Genomic DNA, 20,776 nt, shown 5'->3' on the forward strand with positions numbered 1-20,776 from the left:
TTTTACTTTTCAACACGCCCAGTTGTACTTTTGCAAGCCTCATTTGCATAAATACGAAAATGGTCATAACTTGGCCAAAAATGCTCGTTTTTTAAAAATAAAAACGTTACTGTAATCTACATTGCAGCGCCTATCTGCTGCAATAGCAGATAGGGGTTGCAAAATCTGGTGACAGAGCCTCTTTAATTTGGGGAGTAGTGGTCCTTTACTGTATCTATACATACGGTGTGGGACACTGCCCCTTTATATATTCTACAGGTGATTGGTTGTTTTGTTCACATGGCGGTTCCTACCTTGCCGGGCAGGGGCTTGTTATGGTGTACCGCGTCACTTGGCACATTCTTCCCTTATATAGGGATTGATGGAGCTAAAGAGACGTTGTATGACCAGTCACTTTGAATAATAAAGTCATTACAGCCCTACAAATTTTCTTTCCTCCTGTGAACATGCTCTAGTTTTCCACATAGCTGGATACATTCTTCCTCCTTTTTTTGGATATATTGCCTTTTTCCGCCAACAGTTTAATACATTTTCCCACTCTAACTTACTATATATCAGAGCGGGTTGATACACATAATGTCTATGGACTGACATGATTTCAGGACAGCTGCTTTCTTAGCACGACATAGTCATAGGGTGTAGAAACTGTTAGGGACATCTATTTCTGAATCTAGAAAAGTAGAATCCTCCCATTTTCAAAGCAAAATGTGTGTCCTGAAAGCCTCCGGGTGCTCCCTTCCTTTTCGGTCATGCCGTGTGTCCAGGAAACACATTAGGGCCACAATGGGGATATTTTTGAACACAGGAGAAACAGGGTGATACATTTTCTGGTGCATTTCCTTATTCTCATGTCCTCTGTACAAGAAATCTGACCTTAAAATGACACATTTGTTAAAAAAAGTGAAATAAAATTTTCTTTCTACCTGCTTTGCATTAATTCCTGCGAAAACTGTGGGGTCAAAATACTTAGTACACACCTAGATGAATACCTTAAGCGGTCTAGTTTTCAAAATGGGGTCATTTATGGGGAGTTTCTATCTTTTTGGCAGCTCAGTGCCTCTATAAATGTGTAATGGGACCTGAAACATTTTCAAGCAAAATGTGTGTCCTGAAAGTCTTCGGGCGCTACCTCCCTTTCGGGCCCTGCCGTGTGTCCAGGCAACGCATTAGGGTCACAATGGGGGCATTTTTGAAAACGGGAGAAACAGGGTGATAGATTTTGGGGGGTGTTTCTTCATTCTCATGGTCGCTTTACAAAGAAATCGGTCTTCAAAGTGATACTTTTATATAAAAAGTGTTTTGTTTTTTTATTTCACCTGCTATGCATTCAATTTAGCAAAAAACTGTGGGGTCAAAATACTCACTACAGCCCTAGATAAATACCTTAAGGGGTCTAGTTTTCTAAATGGGGTCGTTTATGGGGAGTTTCTATCGTTCTGGTAGTTCAAAACCTCTCCAAATGTACAGTGGGGCCTAAAACATTTTCAAGCAAAAATGAGACCTGAATGCCTCCGGTTGCTCCCTTCCTTTCGGGCCCTGCTGTGTGTCCAGGCAATGCATTAGGGTCACAATGGGGGCATTTTTGAAAACAGGAGAAACAGGGTGATAGATTTTGGGGTGCATTTCTTCATTCTCATGATCGCTTTACAAAGAAATCGGTCTTCAAAGTGATAATTTTATGAAAAAAGTGAAATTATATGTTTTTACGCCTGCTTTGCATGAATTCTTACAAAAAAACTGTGGGGTCAAAATACTTACAACACCCCTTAATAAATACCTTAAGGGGTGTAGTTTTCAAAATGGTGTCACTTGTGGGGGTTTCCACCATTCTGACACCTATGAGCCTCTGAAAACCTGGCTTGGTGCAGGAAAACAAAATGTACTTCAAAATGTATAAAATCATTACTAAACTTGTAAGTCTTCTAAATTGCTCAAAAAAAAAAGTTTTTTTTCAAAAGTGCTGCCAAAATAGAGTAAAGCGATGGAAATATATATTTAATAAAAAAAATTGTACAGTATGTATGTACATATGTGACATATTGCAGTTAAAAATAGGGAAAAATGATAATTTGTACAAAATTTCTTAAATTTTTCTATTTTTTCATTAATTTCCGCAAATCGTATCAGTCTACTTTTACCACTAAAATAAAGTACAACATGTGACGAAAAAACAATGTCAAAATTACTTGGATATTCAAAACTTTCGCACAGTTATTCTCTGATAAAGTCAGACATACCAGATTTAACAAATCTGGCTTGGTCATTAAGGTCTTTTCAGGCCCGGTCATTAAGGGGTGAAGGTCATTGTCTTGTTGAAGGTGAACCTTTGGCCCAGTCTGTGGTCCAGAGCACTCTGGATCAGGTTTTCATGAAGAATATCTCTGTACTTTGCTGCATTCATCTTTCCCTCAACCCTGACCAGTCTCCCTATCCCAGCTGCTGAAAAACACCCCCACAGCTTGATGCTGCCACCACCAGTATTGGTATTGTGCAGGTGATGAACACTGCCTGGTTTCCTCCAGAGATGACGCTCAGGGTATGTTCACACGCTGAGTCAAAAACATCTGAAAATACGGAGCTGTTTTCAAGGGAGAACAGCTCCTGATTTTCAGACTTTTTTAAGCCACTCGCGATTTTCGCTGCGTTTTTCACGGACGTTTTTGGAGCTGTTTTCTATAGAGTCTATGAAAAACAGCTCCAAAAACGTCCCAAGAAGTGTCCTGCAATTCTTTTTCGCGGCCGTTCTTTTACGCGGTTATTTTTCAAAACGGTCGCGTAAAAAATGGCCCATCGGAACAGAAAGCCGTTTTTTCCATTGCAATCAATAGGCAGATGTTTGGAGGCGTTCTGCTTTAGATTTTTCGGCCGTTTTTTTGGCGTTTACAGCCCGAAAAAAGGCCGAAAATGGGCCTGTGAACATACCCTTAGAATTGAGGTCGAAAAGTTCAATCTTGGTTTCATCAGACCACAGAATCTTGTTTCTCACAGTCTGAGAGTCCTTTAGGTGCTTTTTTGTTGCAAACTACACACAGGATTTCATGGGTCTTTTACTGAGGAGAGGCTTCTTTCTGGCCACTCTGCCATAAAGCCCAGTTTGGTGGAGTTAAGGTGTAGAAACATTTGAAAGATGATAAAGAGAAATGGGAGGTCCCCAGAACTACATTTCAAGTGTCATAGCAAAGGGTCTGAATAGTTATGTACATGCAAAATTTTGAGGTTTTAATTTTTAATACATTTACAAAAATTTCTAATGTTCTGTTTTCACTTTGTTATTATGGGGTATTGAATGCAGAATTATGGGAGACAAACTTGATTTTTTTTTATTTTAGCAAAAGTCCTCAACATAACAAAACGTGAAAAAAGTGAAAGGGTCTGAAGACTTTCCGAATGAACTGTATAACATTGCTTGTTTTATATTTCTGTTAACGATATATCACTCTACTGTTTACAATGTAATATTCTAATGAGGTTAAAGGGTGCTGAATCTGGCACCCTTTTCCTCTATTTATTGCACCTTTCCATATCATGTTGTTATCTTGGCCTGAGGGAGATATCATAAAGGATATCCAATAAAGGACCCCAGAGCTGTCTGACTATATTTCCTGTTGATATGGCATATTTAGGTATGTTCTAACAACTGCCTATGTACTATCAGCAAACAGTCTAATGTATGCACTGGCATATATTTACACATATTCCAGTGCACTATAGTTAAAAAATTAAGATTAAAAATTTTAATCGCTGTATGGGGAAAAAAAAGTAATGTTAAATTTAAAATATTCTTTAAAAATAACACACACAATAAATATACTTTATGTTTTGGGACTTATATTTAATAAAGTGATATACACATATTTGATATCATCACGACCTGCTAAATAAATTTATAGCATCATTTATGTTGGTGTATCTTGCAAAAAAATAAATAAATATAAACTGTAACGGTACTGCTATTTTTCTGCAATTTTGACCAAATAAAAATTTATATAAATTAAGCGTAATGCATAAAACAGCACCTATATAAATTATATGTTTATTTAGAATATTGTATTTGGGGTTATTGCATTAACGTGGATGGACAGATAATTTGGCAGATATGAGTGATAATGAAAGAATGTGTGTCTGTGATGTTGCAAAACTACATCACATAGCTGTAAGTATGCTTAAGGAGGCTTTGTCACCACATTATAAGTGCCCTATCTTATACATAATGTGATTGGCGCTGTAATGTAGATTACAGCAGTTTTTTTATTTAGAAAAACACTAAATTTTGACGGAGTTATGACCTATTTTGGATTTATGCTAATGAGCTAGTGGGCGTTGTAAAGGGAAGTATATGACGCTCACCAATCAGCGTCATACACTTCTCTCCATTCATTTACTCAGCACATAGAGATCTTGCTAGATCATGACGTGCTGTCACTTACTCACACATTAACGTTACTGAAGAGTCTTGAGAGTGAATAGACATCGCTTCTAGCCAGGACGCGATGTCTATTCATAATCCCGACACTTCGGTAACATTTGTGTGGGACTTAATGACAGCAAGCGTGATCTCGCGAGATCACGCTGTAAATGACAGCTTACAGCGTGATTTCGCGAGATCACGCTTGCTGTCATTAAGTCCCACACAAAGGTTATCGAAGTGTCGGGATTGTGAATAGACAATGCGTCCTGGCTGGAAGCGATGTCTATTCACTCTCAAGACACTTCAGTAACGTTAATGTGTGAGTAAGTGACAGCACGTCATGATCTAGCAAGATCACTATGTGCTGAGTAAATGAATGGAGAAAAGTGTATGACGCTGATTGGTCAGCGTCATATACTTCTCTTTACAACGCCGACTTGGTCGAAAGCTAAAAAATGCCTAGTTGGACATTAAGAAAGTCATTAGCATAGATCTAAAATAGGTCATAACACAAAATTGATCGTTTTTCTAAATTAAAAACACAGCTGTAATCTACATTAGAGCACCGATCACATTATGTAGAAGATAGGCCACTTATAATGTGGTGACAGAGCCTCTTTAAAAGGACATACAGATGTTGTTTTCTTATAAATCTCCAATTACATTCCAAAAATAGGTAGTGTAATTGAAATAGTGTTTGCGCATATTTTGTAAGTTGAGATTTAGTTTGTCATGATAGAAGATCGGTTTCCAAAGTAAATTCACATTTGCTTAGTGACCTTTTTTTCTTGTCCTTTTCTAATAGTCTTGTCAGCTATTAATTAAGTCTAGTGACAGTCTCATGCAAGACTATCCTGCTGAATAAATCTTTGATGTCTTTGATATGTTTGACTATTTCCCTTGGCATCTCCCACACCATTTGCAGTGTACAAGAATTTCCATATGCGTTAATCACAAAGGACACATTGTAACTGCTCAATAGAGTCAAAAGATTTTGAAATGTCTTCATTAAAGCCCTTGCCATATTAAGGCCATCTTTACTCAGAGTTATTTTTTTGTTGAAACAGGCTAAGGCGTCATGCACACTTCCATCACCGTTTTCACGGCCGCTTCTCACGGATCCGTGTGTCCGTTTTGGTATCTGTGTGGTTTCCGTGTGTACTCAGTGTCCATTCCGTGTTTCCGTTTTAAACGGACGTTGTGTGTCAAGGTGCGGGGTGTGGATAGGCAGCTGGCCAACCAGGTACAATACAATGTCTATAGTCCAGAAAGGGTACCTGTGGCAATGTAGACAGTAGCGGTGATTCAGGCTTAAGATAAGGCTCCGGCAGCAGACAGACACCTGGTGGGTCTAACACAGCAGATGCAGTGGAAGACACTTCAACTGTAGACAGCACAGAGGCATGGTAGCAAATGATACATGGTACCGGCAGCAGGAACAGGTAACACTGGGAACTGGAAAACACTAGGAGACCATTTGCAAGACAAACTTTAGGTATACAACAACGCTCAGGCAATGATCAAGAGGGCAGAGCCCTTTTTATAGTCCAGCAGCATTCTGGACTGATTGCAGATCACCTTCAATAATGCGCGCACTGGCCCTTTAAGGCAGTGCACGCGCGCCCTGCGGGAGACAGTCTCTGAAGCAGGAAGTGAGTGCCACCAACTCCCAGGTGGGAGATGCCGCCGAGAACTCACATGTCCATGGCCGCGGCTGTCAGACGGTAAGTCAGAACAACGGGCCACGGTCATAGACGTTACAGTGTGCTTCCGTTTAGCTTCCGTGTTTCCATTAAGAAAATGGAAGGTATTGAACTTTATTTGAACTTGTCACTTGTCCCAGTCTGTGAACTTTGGCACACCCTGCTGTTGCTAGGGCAATGGATCCGTCAAAAACGGACGGCACACGGAAGCCTTCCGTGTGCCGTCATTTTTTTTAACTAACCCATTGACTTCTATGAACCCCACGGTCACGGAATCACTGACTAAAGTAGGACATGCTCTACATTTGACGGGACGGAACAACGGATTCGTCAAAATAACGTAAGTGTGCATGGGCCCATTTAAATTAATGGGTTCAGGGTGCTATCTGTGACAAAAACAGATAGCACCCTGAAGGGAAAAACTGAAGTGAGCATGAGGCCTTACAAAAAGTTAGGTGTATGGATTCCTTATCTATGTGTCCTTTGTTTACCAGATATGAAGTTTTAGCGTATACCTTTTTTTTTATCAATTCAAAGTTTATTGATTTTTTTTCACATTTTTAAACATACAAAGCACAGTGTAATTAAAATGATATTGCAATAAGGTAGGTACAGAGTCACTATATAAAAGTGTCATTCAGAGATCCCAATGAGAAATGACTGAAAATTAAATACAAAAATAAAATTAACAGAACAGGCAAGAATAGGAATGGTGTACATCAAAGCTGAATTGGAAATGTAGGAAAAATTTCCCAAAAGGGGGAAAGAGTAGGTAATGCCCAAGAGGCCACATAGTCAGGAAAACCAAATATAGAAGTTGAGTGCTAATGACATGATTACACGGTTGACAGTCTGGAAAGAATGAGCTAGAGTTGGGAGTACCATACACTCTTGTTTGATAATATCTAAGTATAAAATAAAGGCAGTTAGGCCTACTCATTGCTTTTTGTATAATTGATCCAATATTTCCATTTAGTAACGATTTTTTTGCCTTGTGTGGATACCTCAACTAAAGAGTTCCTCGAAGAGGTAAATTTGTCGAACTTCCTCCTGCCACTAGTTCAATGTGGGGGGTTCAGTATCCCTCCATTTAAGTGGCAATTAGAAATGTGGCTGCTTCTATTAGCCATGTGTCAGACAATGCTTTGCTGATTGAAAGATCCGAGAGAGCGCCCAGAGAAGGATTACTTTGGGGTCCATAGTAAGATCTGTCGAGCAAATGTTTTTAATTTCCTTTCTGATATCCTCCCAAAATGGGGTTAGTCTAGGACAAGTAAGAATGGTAAGATGGTAGAATTGATTAGTCAGATTCCAGTTGTGCAGTGAATCAAAGTTATTTGCATTTTAGAGATTCATTAAGAGAATTTTAAAAAAATCTCTCATCTCTAATTATGTTTATTTGCACTGTACCCACCAAAAGTAGACATCATTCAACTTTCAAAGACCATTTTAAAAACCATAGTGACAGTGGCAGATGATACTTCCAAAGTGTGGTACCAAATTAATGAACAGAAGTATTACGTAAATCCAAGGTCAGGGCTAGCAGAGTTCAGCAACATTATAGACATATACAGGTCAGGGCTGGCATAGATTCAAAGATAGTCAGGAAAAAGTCTGGGTCACATCAAAAACAGCAAACAAACAACACTTTTACAAATTAATAAGAACAAAGGAAGCCTGATGCTCAGACAAGGTGTGCTAGTCCTAAACATGTTTAAATTATCAGCTAGGATGCGCCTATGCACCACTATGCAGAGCATAGCGAAGGTAGTGAGACAGGGGTGTTGGCCGCCCAAATAAACGCATCTGGTTAGAATATATTTTTGAAATTGTAGTCAATGACATATGTATTTAACTGTATAGGCACATGAAGTAAAACGAAAACATTTTGCTTATTGATGGTTATAGACTTTACATTAGCAATATATCTGTTCTACTTAAAGAGGACCTGTCACTAGGTCCCAAAAAGTGAACTATAGGTCTCCACTTACCACCGCTATCTTCTGAACTCCAGCGGGCTTTTGTTTTATCCCCCCCCCCCCCCCGTTTCTGAGATATGTCCCCCTGTTGTTTCGTGCCAAATATGGTAATGAATCGCTAGCTAGCCAAGAGGGCGTCAACACAAGCGATTCTTCGAAGGAAGAGATACCTCACAGCCTTTGACACGGTCCTATCAGCGTGAGGCTGCTATACACACTCTTTTAGCTCAGCGTAATCTCGCGAAACCAGGCTGAGCTAAGACAGTGTGTGTAAAGCAGCCTCACGCTTGTAGGATAGTGTCAGAGGCTGTGATGTAGCTCCACCTCAGGAGAATCGCTGCCGCTGACGCCCTCTTGGCTAGAAAATGACTTATTAGCATATTAAGCACCAAGACAACCGGGTAACATATCTCAGGAACAGTGGGGGGGGGGGCTAGAAATAAAACAAAAGCACTGCTGGAGTCCATGAGACAGTGGTAGTAAGGGAAGATTGATGGTTCACTTTTTAGGACCGAATGACAGGTCCTCTTTAATAAGGGGAAATCATATTTATTTCTGGAGTTTGGTCTCGTGCAAAGTAGGACCCATAGCAATTTAAGTCTTTACTACCCATCTTGGCTGGGTTTATGCATAAATAGCATAATGTTCACATGGATTTTATGTCATTTTACTTATTCTTACTGCCGTAGGACAATTGTTTTGTAACTCAAGCCAGTGTTTGCCTCTTAATGCTATTTGAAGCTTTAGTTGAGGAAAATGTGTTTAATTACAGTTTGTTTCACACCCATTTGCAGTTATTTTGCAACCAAGGGCAGATGAATTGAACTAGATAAGACAGAAATAGCAATTTATTTACACTTTGCATATACCATGCTAGAAGGAAACCCAGGGGCTAATGTAAATTATACATAAAAACAGGTTTTCATTTTAAACATTTTTTTGCAAACTAGTTCCTCAAAGGCATATGCTGCTTCCTGCAAAATCACAAGTTGCACGATTTCTTGTTTTTATGCCTGTTAGGTTAAAACACAAATTCATGCTTTCTTTTTTCCTGTTCTTAGGCTTACCATTTTTTTTTATTTTACAGGATAGTTTTCCAGCTCGGTTTGGAGGAATCCATTTTGTCAATCAACCTTGGTACATTCATGCCCTGTATACTGTCATAAGGCCCTTTTTGAAGGAAAAGACACGGAAAAGGGTATATTTAGATTTTAGATGTAGAATATATTTACTAGCATGATATTGCACTGATGTCCATCTAAATATACAATTTGATAATAGATTGAGTTCTATGTTTCTGGTTTTTTTATGCAGGAAAAAATATGCTGCATTCTATTATGTTATGGTAAAATGCGATATATTGTAGTTTGAATGTTAAAAATTGGACAAGGAGGTGGTTACGCTTTAAAAAACAGAGAATATATAATAAGATTTTTGTTGCGTATGTTTCCCTGAGAATTGGTGGTTAGGACAAATGTGCTTGGATGAGTCATCGTGAAGACAAACCCTTTCATGTTAACTCCCTTTTCCGTTTCAGGAAAATAAAAATAAAATAAACATCCACTCCTTGTGTATGGCCCCAGACTACGTTTTAATTTGCCAGTATTTCAGCTTCTGAGATCTCTGAAGCCAGGCAGATACATAGCGGCTGTTAACCAATGGCGAGGGAGGCAAGAGGTGGTGGGAGCGGGGGGGAAGCGCTCTCCTTATGAATACAGTGAATTCATAACTACATTTTTCTAGGTAATAGAATAGCCCTAAACTGTATTAACAAGTGCAGATGACTACACTTTTTAATACAACTGTATGCAGAAAAAAAAAAAAGAATATTGCACAGTACATGTATGCACAGTCAGGGCTTTCGGCAAGAGCGTGGAACCACTGACTCAGTAATAAATTTGGTTCAGGAGTAAATCAGGAGTGGGGTTTAAGGGAATTTTCACCTTAAAACGCCCATTACAGGGGTATCGGAACAGGGAATCTCCAGGTTGCATGCCCATTGTAGTTTCTAATAGCAGCTGCAGGCAGATGACATATCCAAAGAGTATCTATAATATGAGGCCCTTATATAGGAAAGCCTATTGTGATGACAGATCTGCTTTGATTATAGCAGGCCTATTACCCCCCCACTTACCTTAGTGGAGTGTAACTAGAACTTCATCTAGCCAGCAGTCCACTTGTCTTATTCTTCAAGAGTCATTGTCATGAACCTTTCAAATTTCCATCATCCTGACCTTAGCAACACATCTGAACACTTGACAAGGTTGCCATCTTAGAAAATGGTGGCACTGAAGGTAAAAGACCTTATGTTTAATTTTTGCAAATACTTTGAATTCCCTGAAATCTATCTTTACCAGTGAACAAATAAGTTTAGAAAAAATATTTTTAAAAAAACAAAACAATGATTATGCACTTGCTGTGGATAATGAATTTTGTGACTAGACATTGAGAGCACTCATTTTTGATATGTAGTACTTCAAAAATAAAATGTATGTTAAAATGCTTTTAGTAGCAAATAATTATTCTTTTAAGTAATTCTAAAAGGAATTTCTTTAAAACTAAATTAAAAAAATTGCTGTAATATTGACATACTTTTTTTAAATCTAGGTAGAAGTAATGAGTTGCTTTTTGTTTGCATGTTTTTCTTTATAGATATTTTTACATGGTAATAATCTCAATAGCTTGCATCAACTGATCCACCCAGAGATTCTGCCTTCTGAATTTGGAGGAATGTTGCCACCATATGACATGGGAACATGGGCAAGAACACTCTTGGACCATGAGTATGATGATGAAAATGAATACAATGTAGACTCATATTGTATGCCAACAAAAGTGGACGTGGAAAAGGATTTGTCTCCTAAAACAATAAAGAGGTAAATTGCACTTATTTTTTGTCACTACTGGTACTGATGGCAACTTAGTAGTACTGATGGCAACAATATTTTGGCATCAAGTTAAAGGAACACTAAGCCTAGAAGTAAATAATAAAAGTAAACAGGAGATAAACTTTCCCCCACTGATTGTCAGACTGCAGTATTTTCTCCAATTCGTGAAACAAACAGTCTTGTAGAAATCCTTCAGGAGTTAACTTACTGATATCTTCCATTTGTGGCTGGTGAATGGCTTAAGGGTGGGGCTTAGCAAGGAGAGGTAGAGCTTAATGGTCTGTGTATTCTACTGCAGAGAGGGGGAGGCTCCAGCTGCAGCCAGTTGTCTTACAGCCAGACATTGGACAGTAAAGAATAAGAAAAGTAAATGGCTGATCTCCTGGGACACATAGAGAAGAGTTCTTTATATATTTCTCCGTTTTAATTATAATATGAGACAAAATAAGATCAACCGAAAGAAGGAGATTAAGGGAGGAATGGCTTGGCTTCTTTTTTTTTTAATTGTGCATTTTGCATGTTTAGCACAGCTAGAGATGGTCCCAAAGCTATTATTATCAAGAAGGAAACGATAAACCAAGTATATTAATTTAGGAAAAACGCATTAGGGATTATACAAAAACTATGTATAATTACAGTGTTAAATGTCAAGAATCTTATGATACACACTCTTGTAAACATAAGAAAGGGCTTATAGTATAGGAAATAAGTTGGTATCATAAGCATACAAGGGTAATTCACACACTTTGCCAAGGGATGTAATGATGAACTCTCGCTCTGGAGGACACTGCATAAACATGCATCGCATCATCTCATGGTTGCCCATTCACAATTCACGGAGTAGTCGTTTGAAGAGGAGAGGACAGAACATTTAAAGGACAACACCCTTAAACCATTTAGAGTGTAGCTATACTTTTAGGTCCCAAATATCAGGTACTGCTCAGAAGCAAGCTCTACCTACATTTTTGTTGTAATACCTTGTTGCCATGCAACCATGCATCATGACCCTTTCAAATGCAGCTAAACTTTAATTTTCCAGGACGATATTTTCCTTGGTAGCTACTCTATTATTAACCCCTTAATGACCAGCCTATTTTAAAGCCTAATGACCATGGTATTTTTTAAGTTTTTCCATCGTCGCATTTCAAGAGCTAGAACTTTTTTATTTTTTTGTCAACGCAGCTGTATAAGGTCTTGGTATTTGCGGGACAAGTTGTATTTTTTAATAGCACCATTTTGGGGTACATATAATTTATTGATTAACTTTTATTAACGTTTTTTGGGAGGTAATGGGAAAAAAAACATAAATTTCACCATTCTTTTTTGTGTCTGCGATTTACGCTGTTTACTGTGTGGTATAAATAACATAACAACTTTATTCAGTGGGTCATTACGATTCTGGCGATACCAAATTTATATAGATTTGTATGTTTTACTACTTTTACACAGTAAAAACGTTTTCCTTTTTTTTTGTGTCGCCATGTTTTAAAAGCCATAATTAAATAATTTTTATTTTTACGCCGATGCAGCTGTATGAAGAATTGTTTTTTGTGGGACGACTTCTAGTTTTTATTGGTACCATTTTCGAGTACATGCAACTTGATCACTTTTTATAAAAAATATTTGAAGGCAGGATGAACATAAAACAACAGCAATTCTGGCATTGTTTTTTTATTTTATGTTTTACGGCGTTCCCCGTGCGGGTTAAATAACATAGCAACTTCACAGGTGGGGTCCTTTCGGACGCGGCAATACCAAATGTGTAATGTTTTATTTTTGTAATTTTTTTTTCATATTAACCCCTTCCCGTCAGGGCTTCATAGGAGACTGTCAGAATCACGATATACGGCAATACATTAGTATTGTAGTATATCGTGCAAGCGATCTAACGATCGCTGGTTAAAGTCTCCTAGGGGGACAAGTAGAAAACAGCAAAATAAAGTTTTTTTTAATAAATAAAAAAAAAAATGTAAATTAAAAGTTTAAAAAAAAAACCTTTTCAACCATTTTCCCTCAAGCACAATGTAAAAAAAAATAAAAAGCTAAAATAACTGGTATCGATGCGTCCGTTAAAGTCTGAACTATTACAATATATCATTATTTAGTCCGCACGGTGAATGCCGTAAAAAAAAAAATTCAAAACATCAGAATTGCTGTTTGGTAATTTCATCTCCCACAAAAAATTAAATAAAAATTGATCAAAAAGTCTCATGTATCCAAAAATGGTAACAATATTAACTACAGCTCGCCCCTCAAAAAATAAGCCCTCATACCGCTAAATCAATGGAAAAATAAAAAAGTTATGGCTCTCAGAATATGGCAACAAAATTCTAATTATTATTATTATTTTTAACAATCAGTTTTTTCCTTGTAAAAGTAGTAAAACATAAAGAAAACTATATAAATTTGGTATCGCTGTGATCGTGATCGTATTAACACGCAGAATAAAGTTAACATGCAGTTTTTTACCACACGGTGAACGCCGTAAAAACAAAACCACCCAATAGATTGAGGCATCGCTGTTTTTTTCCTATTCCACCCCTCATATATATATTTTTCTTGTTTCTCACTATATTATATGGTACAAATTGTGCTGTGGAAATCTACAACTCGTCCCGCAAAAAACAAGCCCTCATACGGTAATATTGATTGAATAATAAAAAAGTTATGGCTTTTGGAAGGTGGGGAGGAAAAAACAAAACTGAAAATCCGAAAAATGGCTGCGGAGGGAAGGGGTTAAAGTATTTTATAAGGGAAAAAGTGTTTTTTTTTTCATTTTTTTTATTTGGGACTTTTATTTATTTATTATTAACTTTATTACAATTTTTAATAACTTTATTTTTAGTCCCACTAGGTGACTTCACTATGCGATCTTCTGATCGCTTTTATAATACACTGCAGTACTTCTGTATTGCAATGTATTACTGTCTGTCAGTGTAAAACTGACAGGCACCTGTTAGGTCATGCCTCAGGCATGGCCTAGCAGGCATCCACTACAGGCAGACCTGGATGCCTTTGTTAGGCCCCTGGCTGCCATAGAAGCCATCGGCACCCTGCAAATTCAATTGCAGGGTGCCGGTAGGGAGAGAGGGAGCACCCTCCCTCCAAAACCACTTGGATGCGGCGCTCGCTATTGAGTGCCGCATCTAAGGTGTTAAACGGGTGAGATCGATGTTGCTATCGATCCCGCCTGTTAGAGCAGCTGCCCGGCTGCCTTTAGACTGCCCGACACCCGCTTTAGTCGGCACAGGACACCCGTGCTGAGCTTATTTCACAACACCGTGAAAAGGCGGTGCTCTGGCATAAGTACTCTTAACGGCCGCCGTGAAAAGGCGTATTGGCTGTCGTTAAGGGGTTAAATAGGTCACAATGAATGACTTGGGCCACACTAGGACATTTTCACTCTGTAGTCACTGCTACATAGTATAGATGAATGACAAATTTTTATGAAACCTGGAGAGTTGCCAATTCCTAAATGCTTTCTAATTAGAGAAACAACGGAACCAAATTCTCTCTATAGCCATCAATGAAGTCTAAAACTTTTCAACGGAAATATGAAATTTTATTACAATGCCATGTTCTCCACATAGAGTTCAATCATGTTGTATTAAGCCATTGTATTGTTAGATTCCATTTATGCCTTCGTTTTCACTTGTTTCGGGGATTAGTTATGTGCATTGGGTACAAATACATATTTTCCGTTGATGCATATTATATGATAACCGGTCTTCAGTTAAATAATGTAAAAAGAATGTAGGTTTAACACCACATAAACACCCAAATAGTAATTAATAGAATATTCCTGTATGGATTTCATTTTTTATTTACAAAGACTTTATGAAAAGAACCTAGTTAGACAATGAGTAGAAAATAAGGAGACATACCAGGTTGTGCAATAAATAAAAGAGACATCAATGTATTTGTTTGGACACTGGCTTCAACTATGTGTTCAACTGGCTATAAATAATGTAACCTAGATTAATATTATTCATAATTCATAAACTGTATTTATTAGCAGACCTAAATATAGTTGTTCTAGGAAGATGCGGTATGGAGGTATGAATTCTCAGCACACTATCTAATTTTGCCTAGTAACATGCATATGAATAAGGAACAGCTAAGAAATACAGTACTGTGTATTGTTGCACTGCTCTTTCCAGGCTATGAATACGTATCAAATCTAAAATGTTTTCCATTGCACATTATAGACATTATTGAATGTCAAGACATTATCCTCGGGGCCTTTGGGAACATTGTGCTGAGAATCTAAAAAAAAACATTCATTTTTTGTTGCTTTGCAGATCTCAATCAGTAGTGGATCCTGGAGTATTAAAACACAATGACAAAAATGAAGATGACAACACGCAGCAGCCCTTACTGTCTCTTGACTAGTGGGATATCTGCAGGAGGAGAGATCATTTCCAAAAATAACTAAACACTCTACAGGAATGTACCAACTGGAAATGTATTATATATGTTAATGTTGCATAATGTAATATTATAAAAAGTTTTCTCTACTGTACAAGTATTAAGGGGGTCACTGATTAATGCTTTTATTCTGTAAGTGCCAACTTGTGGTTTGTAAATAGAATCCAAAGTAAATCTCTGTAGATTTCTAAGTGCTCATTTGAACACCTGCGAAAAATTTCACCAATCCATATTCAGAGTTGTGTAATGTAAAAAAAAAAAATGACAAAGTATATTATTATAGTAGGTTCCATCCTTTTCTATAAAGCCATATAGCAGCCACCAAACTGCATTTTATTCTGAACATTGCATAAAGACATTTCAGTATATGATTGCTTTACTAAAATCTGGGAAAAGGTTCTTTGCTGCTTGCGGTAGATGTCCCAGGAAATACGGCAAAGCATGTTGGCTTAAGACAAAAGAACCAAGCCTATCTGTAATGTGCCAAACTGGTTTATTATTAAAATTTGCGATGATATATTTCTTTTTCTTATGTATTTATAGATTTTTTTTTTACATCATTAGTATTATTTCCTCCAACCAGAAAAATGGAGTGTGCAAAGCAGTACCATTGAGTAGAGACAATTAGAACTATTTTTGAAATCTCAGATAATTTTGTCAAGCAGTGCTTCTCAAAAAAACCTGAACTATTTCATTGTTGATAGTAGTAATGACTTCACTATTGTACATTGATTACTACGGGTTGGTGTGTTCACAGACCGTAAGCAAAAATCACCCTCTAAATTTAGCAGATGTCACACTTTTGTGTTTTTACAGTGGTATTAGTCAGTGTCCAAACTGTTCTTCACAGTTTTGTTGATGAATATTAGAATACTAGAATACACAGGGTGGAGGAGGTGCTGCCATAGCTCCCTCTTTTAAGAATTTGTATAAGATGAATTTGACAAAAACAATTTGTCATTGATAGCTATTGTATCTTGTGATTTTCTACGTTTCCAGCTTCATTTCCTCTAATTGAAGAGATTAAAGTCACCAGTTTTAAATATCAATTACGAAACATCAATCTTTTACATTTCTCAATATAATTTGTTCTAATTTAAATTTGTTCTAATTTCTAAAAGTATCCTAAACTGTGATTTTGTATATTCTACATGTGTTGTCACATTTATTTTCAAAACACCAATAGCTTACCAAGTACTGGTTTATTCCTGTAGACATTGGAGGTTTATGTACTGTAATATAGATATTTCCAATAGCTTGGATATTTTTATCTATTTCTTATCAATATTTTAAAAGGCTACTCTGATTGGTCATATAAAGGTATTACTAAAGCTTGCATAACAGTATTTGTTATTTTTTAATGGTGTTTTGTAACAAGTGGCACTACATTAGTGACCAAAGATTTACCGAATGAGCTATATAGTTAATGAATATTTGAATACATGTTGTAAGGCCTCATGCACATGACCGCATTATACAAATTTGCAATGCTGCACCCATAGACAGCTATATAGAACTGCATTGTACTTAATTCATAAGGAATCTGTAAAAAAAAAATTATGGTAAGCTCCAATGCATTCCTTACTATTGATATGTTCTCCCTACAAGCAATGCATCCAGGGGACTATAAATGGGACCATGTAGTGGCACAGAGAGAGCCTGTGTTGCTATAATATGGAAACATAGGAATTCCTCCTGCCGCTGTGCAGGCTCCATGCTCATTGTTTTTCTATGTGCATGAGGCCTCAAGCTCACTACCAACATGTCAAACTGTGTGCTTGGCCATAGAGATGAATAAGGCAATCACTGTATGCGATGTCCAACCATGGAACAAGGGAATGGTGAATAGGAAATAATTTCAGGTCTCATTTACTAAAATTACAATGTCAACAGCTATTTATTTTAAAGTTACCATTACTGTAAGAATGTTTGATTGTGAGATGCCACTTACAGCTCCATGTGAAAAGCTTTTGTTCTAAACACTATGCTTTCTATTTTAAAATCTGTCCCTTTTTAGAAAATGCTGTTTCGGCTCGGTTCACATCCGCGTCGGAGGCTCCGTTCAGAGACTCAGTTGAAAATTCCATCAAATTTGACAAGAAAATAGAACTGCATGCCATCAGAATGACAGACACCAATGCTGAAACCAGACGGACCTCATTGTCGAATTTAATGGGGTCAGTTGTGCACTGGTGTTATTCATCGTATGATGGATCTAGTGTAGCGTTAAGGCTTCTGTTATGAATGGATGCAAAACGTCTATTCAGGGTCAAAGCTTGGATTATTTTCACGATAACTGCATAGTCGCTACAGGATCGCATGGTTTTGCCACGATTTAGCAAAAAATGCTACATTTTGCCACAATTTGCGGTAATTTCTGCAATAAACTGTTTTTTGATCGCACCGTGTAAATAGACCCTTACCATCAATCAGCCTTCACATGAACACATATCTTTAGAGGATGGCTTACCAAAAATAATGCAACTTGGCTCACAGACTAGCGGAACTGTTGGAAAGATAGCGGTCACTCTTAAGCTACATGCACATGACCATTTGTGGTACATACACACAGTCTGTTAACAACGGATCCGCAAAACACGGATGGCATACGGATGGCATCCGTGTGCCGTCTGTGGTTTTCACGACGCAAAAGACTTGAAGGGTGAGACCTAGCCACACGGACCTGCTATGTATTGTGCGGCCGGGTCCCACAGCCCCACACATATCCGTGAAAAACACGGTAGTGTGCATGGGGCCATAAAAATTAATGTGCCATTGTGCCATCTGTTGAAAAATGGATAGCTCACTGACGAAAACAACAGTCGTTTTCATGTAGCCTTAATCTTATGCTATATCCCCTTTAAACACAGGTATTATATTTTTGTATGTGTTTAAGACCCGCAGTGCAGTAGAATCATACAAATGGTTAGATTAGAATTACATAGGTTTGCTGAATCTCTTTCCTCTAGTTCAGCTAATCTATAGATCTATTTTCTTTCTGTTTGGATATTCATGTCAGTAAAAGTACATCCTGAATGGTCACAAGAAGTTCTTTTGAATTCACAAGAGCATGCATGCTATAGAGCAGTCGTGGCCAAATACTGTAGTAGATGACAATCTACCAGTAGACCTCACAGTGAGGACCAGTTGATATCAGTGTTAGGCGACCAGACTGTTCTTTTTCTTGTTTCTTTAAAAAAAAGTGGGAAAACTATGTCCTCATAAGTTTGTTTCATGGTGCCTGACACTACCCTTTTTTAGCGAAATGCTTATTGACAAATCACGTAGGACACGTGAATCTTGAACACTGCTATTGGCTGATTTGTGTCTCACATACTCCTTGACAGCTGGAGTAATCTTGTGGGGGACATTATGGCATTTGAAAAAGGAAATTGACAGCAATAGCCTCTGAGTGTCATGTGTACTTGTCCCTGTTCCCCCCAGTAAATTGCCTAACTCAGGCTCCAGAAGAAATAGATCCTATACTGAATAAGATGCCCCGCAGCTGCTTTAGAGGCTTCAGTTGGTTCCCTCCCAGTTTTCAAGGCTTCATAAAACATGGCAAGTACTGTATAATGAGTGAAAATAATAAAAGACAAACATTTTGGTTGGATTTCCAATAAATTTTATTTATGGTCAGAAAAGCCATAAGAGTCAGAGGAGCAAAACATCGAAAATACTGGAAGCGCAGGTTCCGTTGCATGACAGACACCATTGGTGCCACGACGGAACCCATTGACTTTAATGTTTTCCGTCATTGTGTCAATGGTTTTACCAGAAAAAATAGCGCAGAGTGTGGACGAGACCTAATTGTTGTTTATAATGTTCGGGCTTGTCCACATATTACAAAATTGCTGCAAAAAATTTCCAGAGCATTAACGAATCAACTAGCAGACAATCTGCTGCACAAAAACGTGCACCATTTCATGCGTTTTCTACTGCGGAAAATAGTGCAGATTTTTGCTGCATTTTTTTTGCTGCATTTTTTTCAGGGGCTGTGTGATGGTGAAATTTATTCTTCATGTGATATCTTTACCACCCCTGTAAGAAATTCTGAAGCATTTCCGCAGCAGGAAATCAGTTCACTTTCCGCAGCAATTGACATGCTGCTGTACTAAAATTTACGCACTGCAGGTGAATTTCTAGACTGATATTTTTCCGAAGAGTGTGGATGACATTTATTAAATCACACCCACTTCACTGCTACTGTATTTCGCTGCATATTTTCCGTCTGCAATTCCGGACGGAAAATATGCATCAATTCCGTTACGTGTGGACAAGTCCTTACACTATAGCAATTTCTAGGCATAACAAGCATTGCACTACTAGGTTCCTATGGAGTCAGTACACCACGTAGCAGTTCATTGCATATCAATGTATTCAGCTGCATGTTTCTGAGGTGTCTGCATTCCTGTAAGACCGCATCAGGGTGTCCATGGATTACTGACGTTGGTACAAATATACTTCTAATTTCCTACTTCCCTATAACCTAACTCCATTGTAGTTGCTGCATACACAGAGTCATCAGTACTGCATTCAGCTCCTCGATTAGCTTACGTTTATTGTATTCTGCAGGCCCCACTTATTCGGGTTCCCTAGCAACCACTAAACAGTCTAAATAACAGTCATTTGTGGGCATGTTTGAATACACATACGTGATTGCAGGAAGTTCTATCTGCTATAAAATACATAGGTACATATTAGTCTATTAAGGTCCTGTCCCTTTCAGCAAGAAATCTTGCAATTAAAAATGAAAATATGCAAAGAGAAGGATAAAAAAGTGAAAAAAAGGCTTGAAGTAATATGCTACATGTGCATGGAAAGGTAGGAGGCAATGTTTTAAAAAAGTGACGCTTGCTAAAAACATGTCTGGAACATACCTCCAACTGAAATAATAGTGTATAATGATTTATAAGAGAGCTGCATTTCTTAATGTGCACCATATTAGTAAACTCAGAGGCGTAGCTAGGTTCAGTTTGGCGCCCCCCCCCCAACCTCTCCTTCCCCCTCACCATTTTTGTTTTCTCTACCAATCGATGTGTCATTTCTTTTTATGTAACGCGAGCATAAAAACATTTGTACATTTTACAAGCAATATGGTTCCATACACAACACCAGAACCAAGCTCAGTACATAAATACAGCACCAGCACAAATACAGCTCAATTTAGTGCAACCCCTACCGTATAGGTTTGTACGGCGTGAAACTACAGCTCCCAGCATGGCCCGTACAATGATAAGGATATGCTGGGAGTTGCTGTTTCACAAAAAATAAATCATATCATAATCATCTCGCTGCAGATCATACAGTGACTACAATACTGATTAGAGGCAGAATAAACATTTACATTAAGTGACTCACCGGTGACGT

At 37.9% G+C, this 20,776-nt stretch overlaps 1 protein-coding gene across 1 annotated transcript in view; it reads left to right on the forward strand.

Moving 5' to 3' along the window:
- The window catches only part of LOC142759773 (clavesin-2), a 75,509-nt gene extending 56,496 nt beyond the window's left edge, over positions 1 to 19,013 (forward strand). Inside the window, exons 3-5 of the mRNA XM_075862313.1 lie at positions 9,178 to 9,288; positions 10,743 to 10,966; positions 15,280 to 19,013. Of these exons, the coding sequence (XP_075718428.1) occupies positions 9,178 to 9,288; positions 10,743 to 10,966; positions 15,280 to 15,370 (426 nt within the window). The 3' untranslated portion in view covers positions 15,371 to 19,013. The remainder of the gene's footprint in view (positions 1 to 9,177; positions 9,289 to 10,742; positions 10,967 to 15,279) is intronic.
- Positions 19,014 to 20,776: the final 1,763 nt, after the last annotated feature.

This window comes from Rhinoderma darwinii, chromosome 4, assembly GCF_050947455.1.
Source record: "Rhinoderma darwinii isolate aRhiDar2 chromosome 4, aRhiDar2.hap1, whole genome shotgun sequence".
NCBI classification, from domain to species: Eukaryota; Metazoa; Chordata; class Amphibia; order Anura; family Rhinodermatidae; genus Rhinoderma; species Rhinoderma darwinii.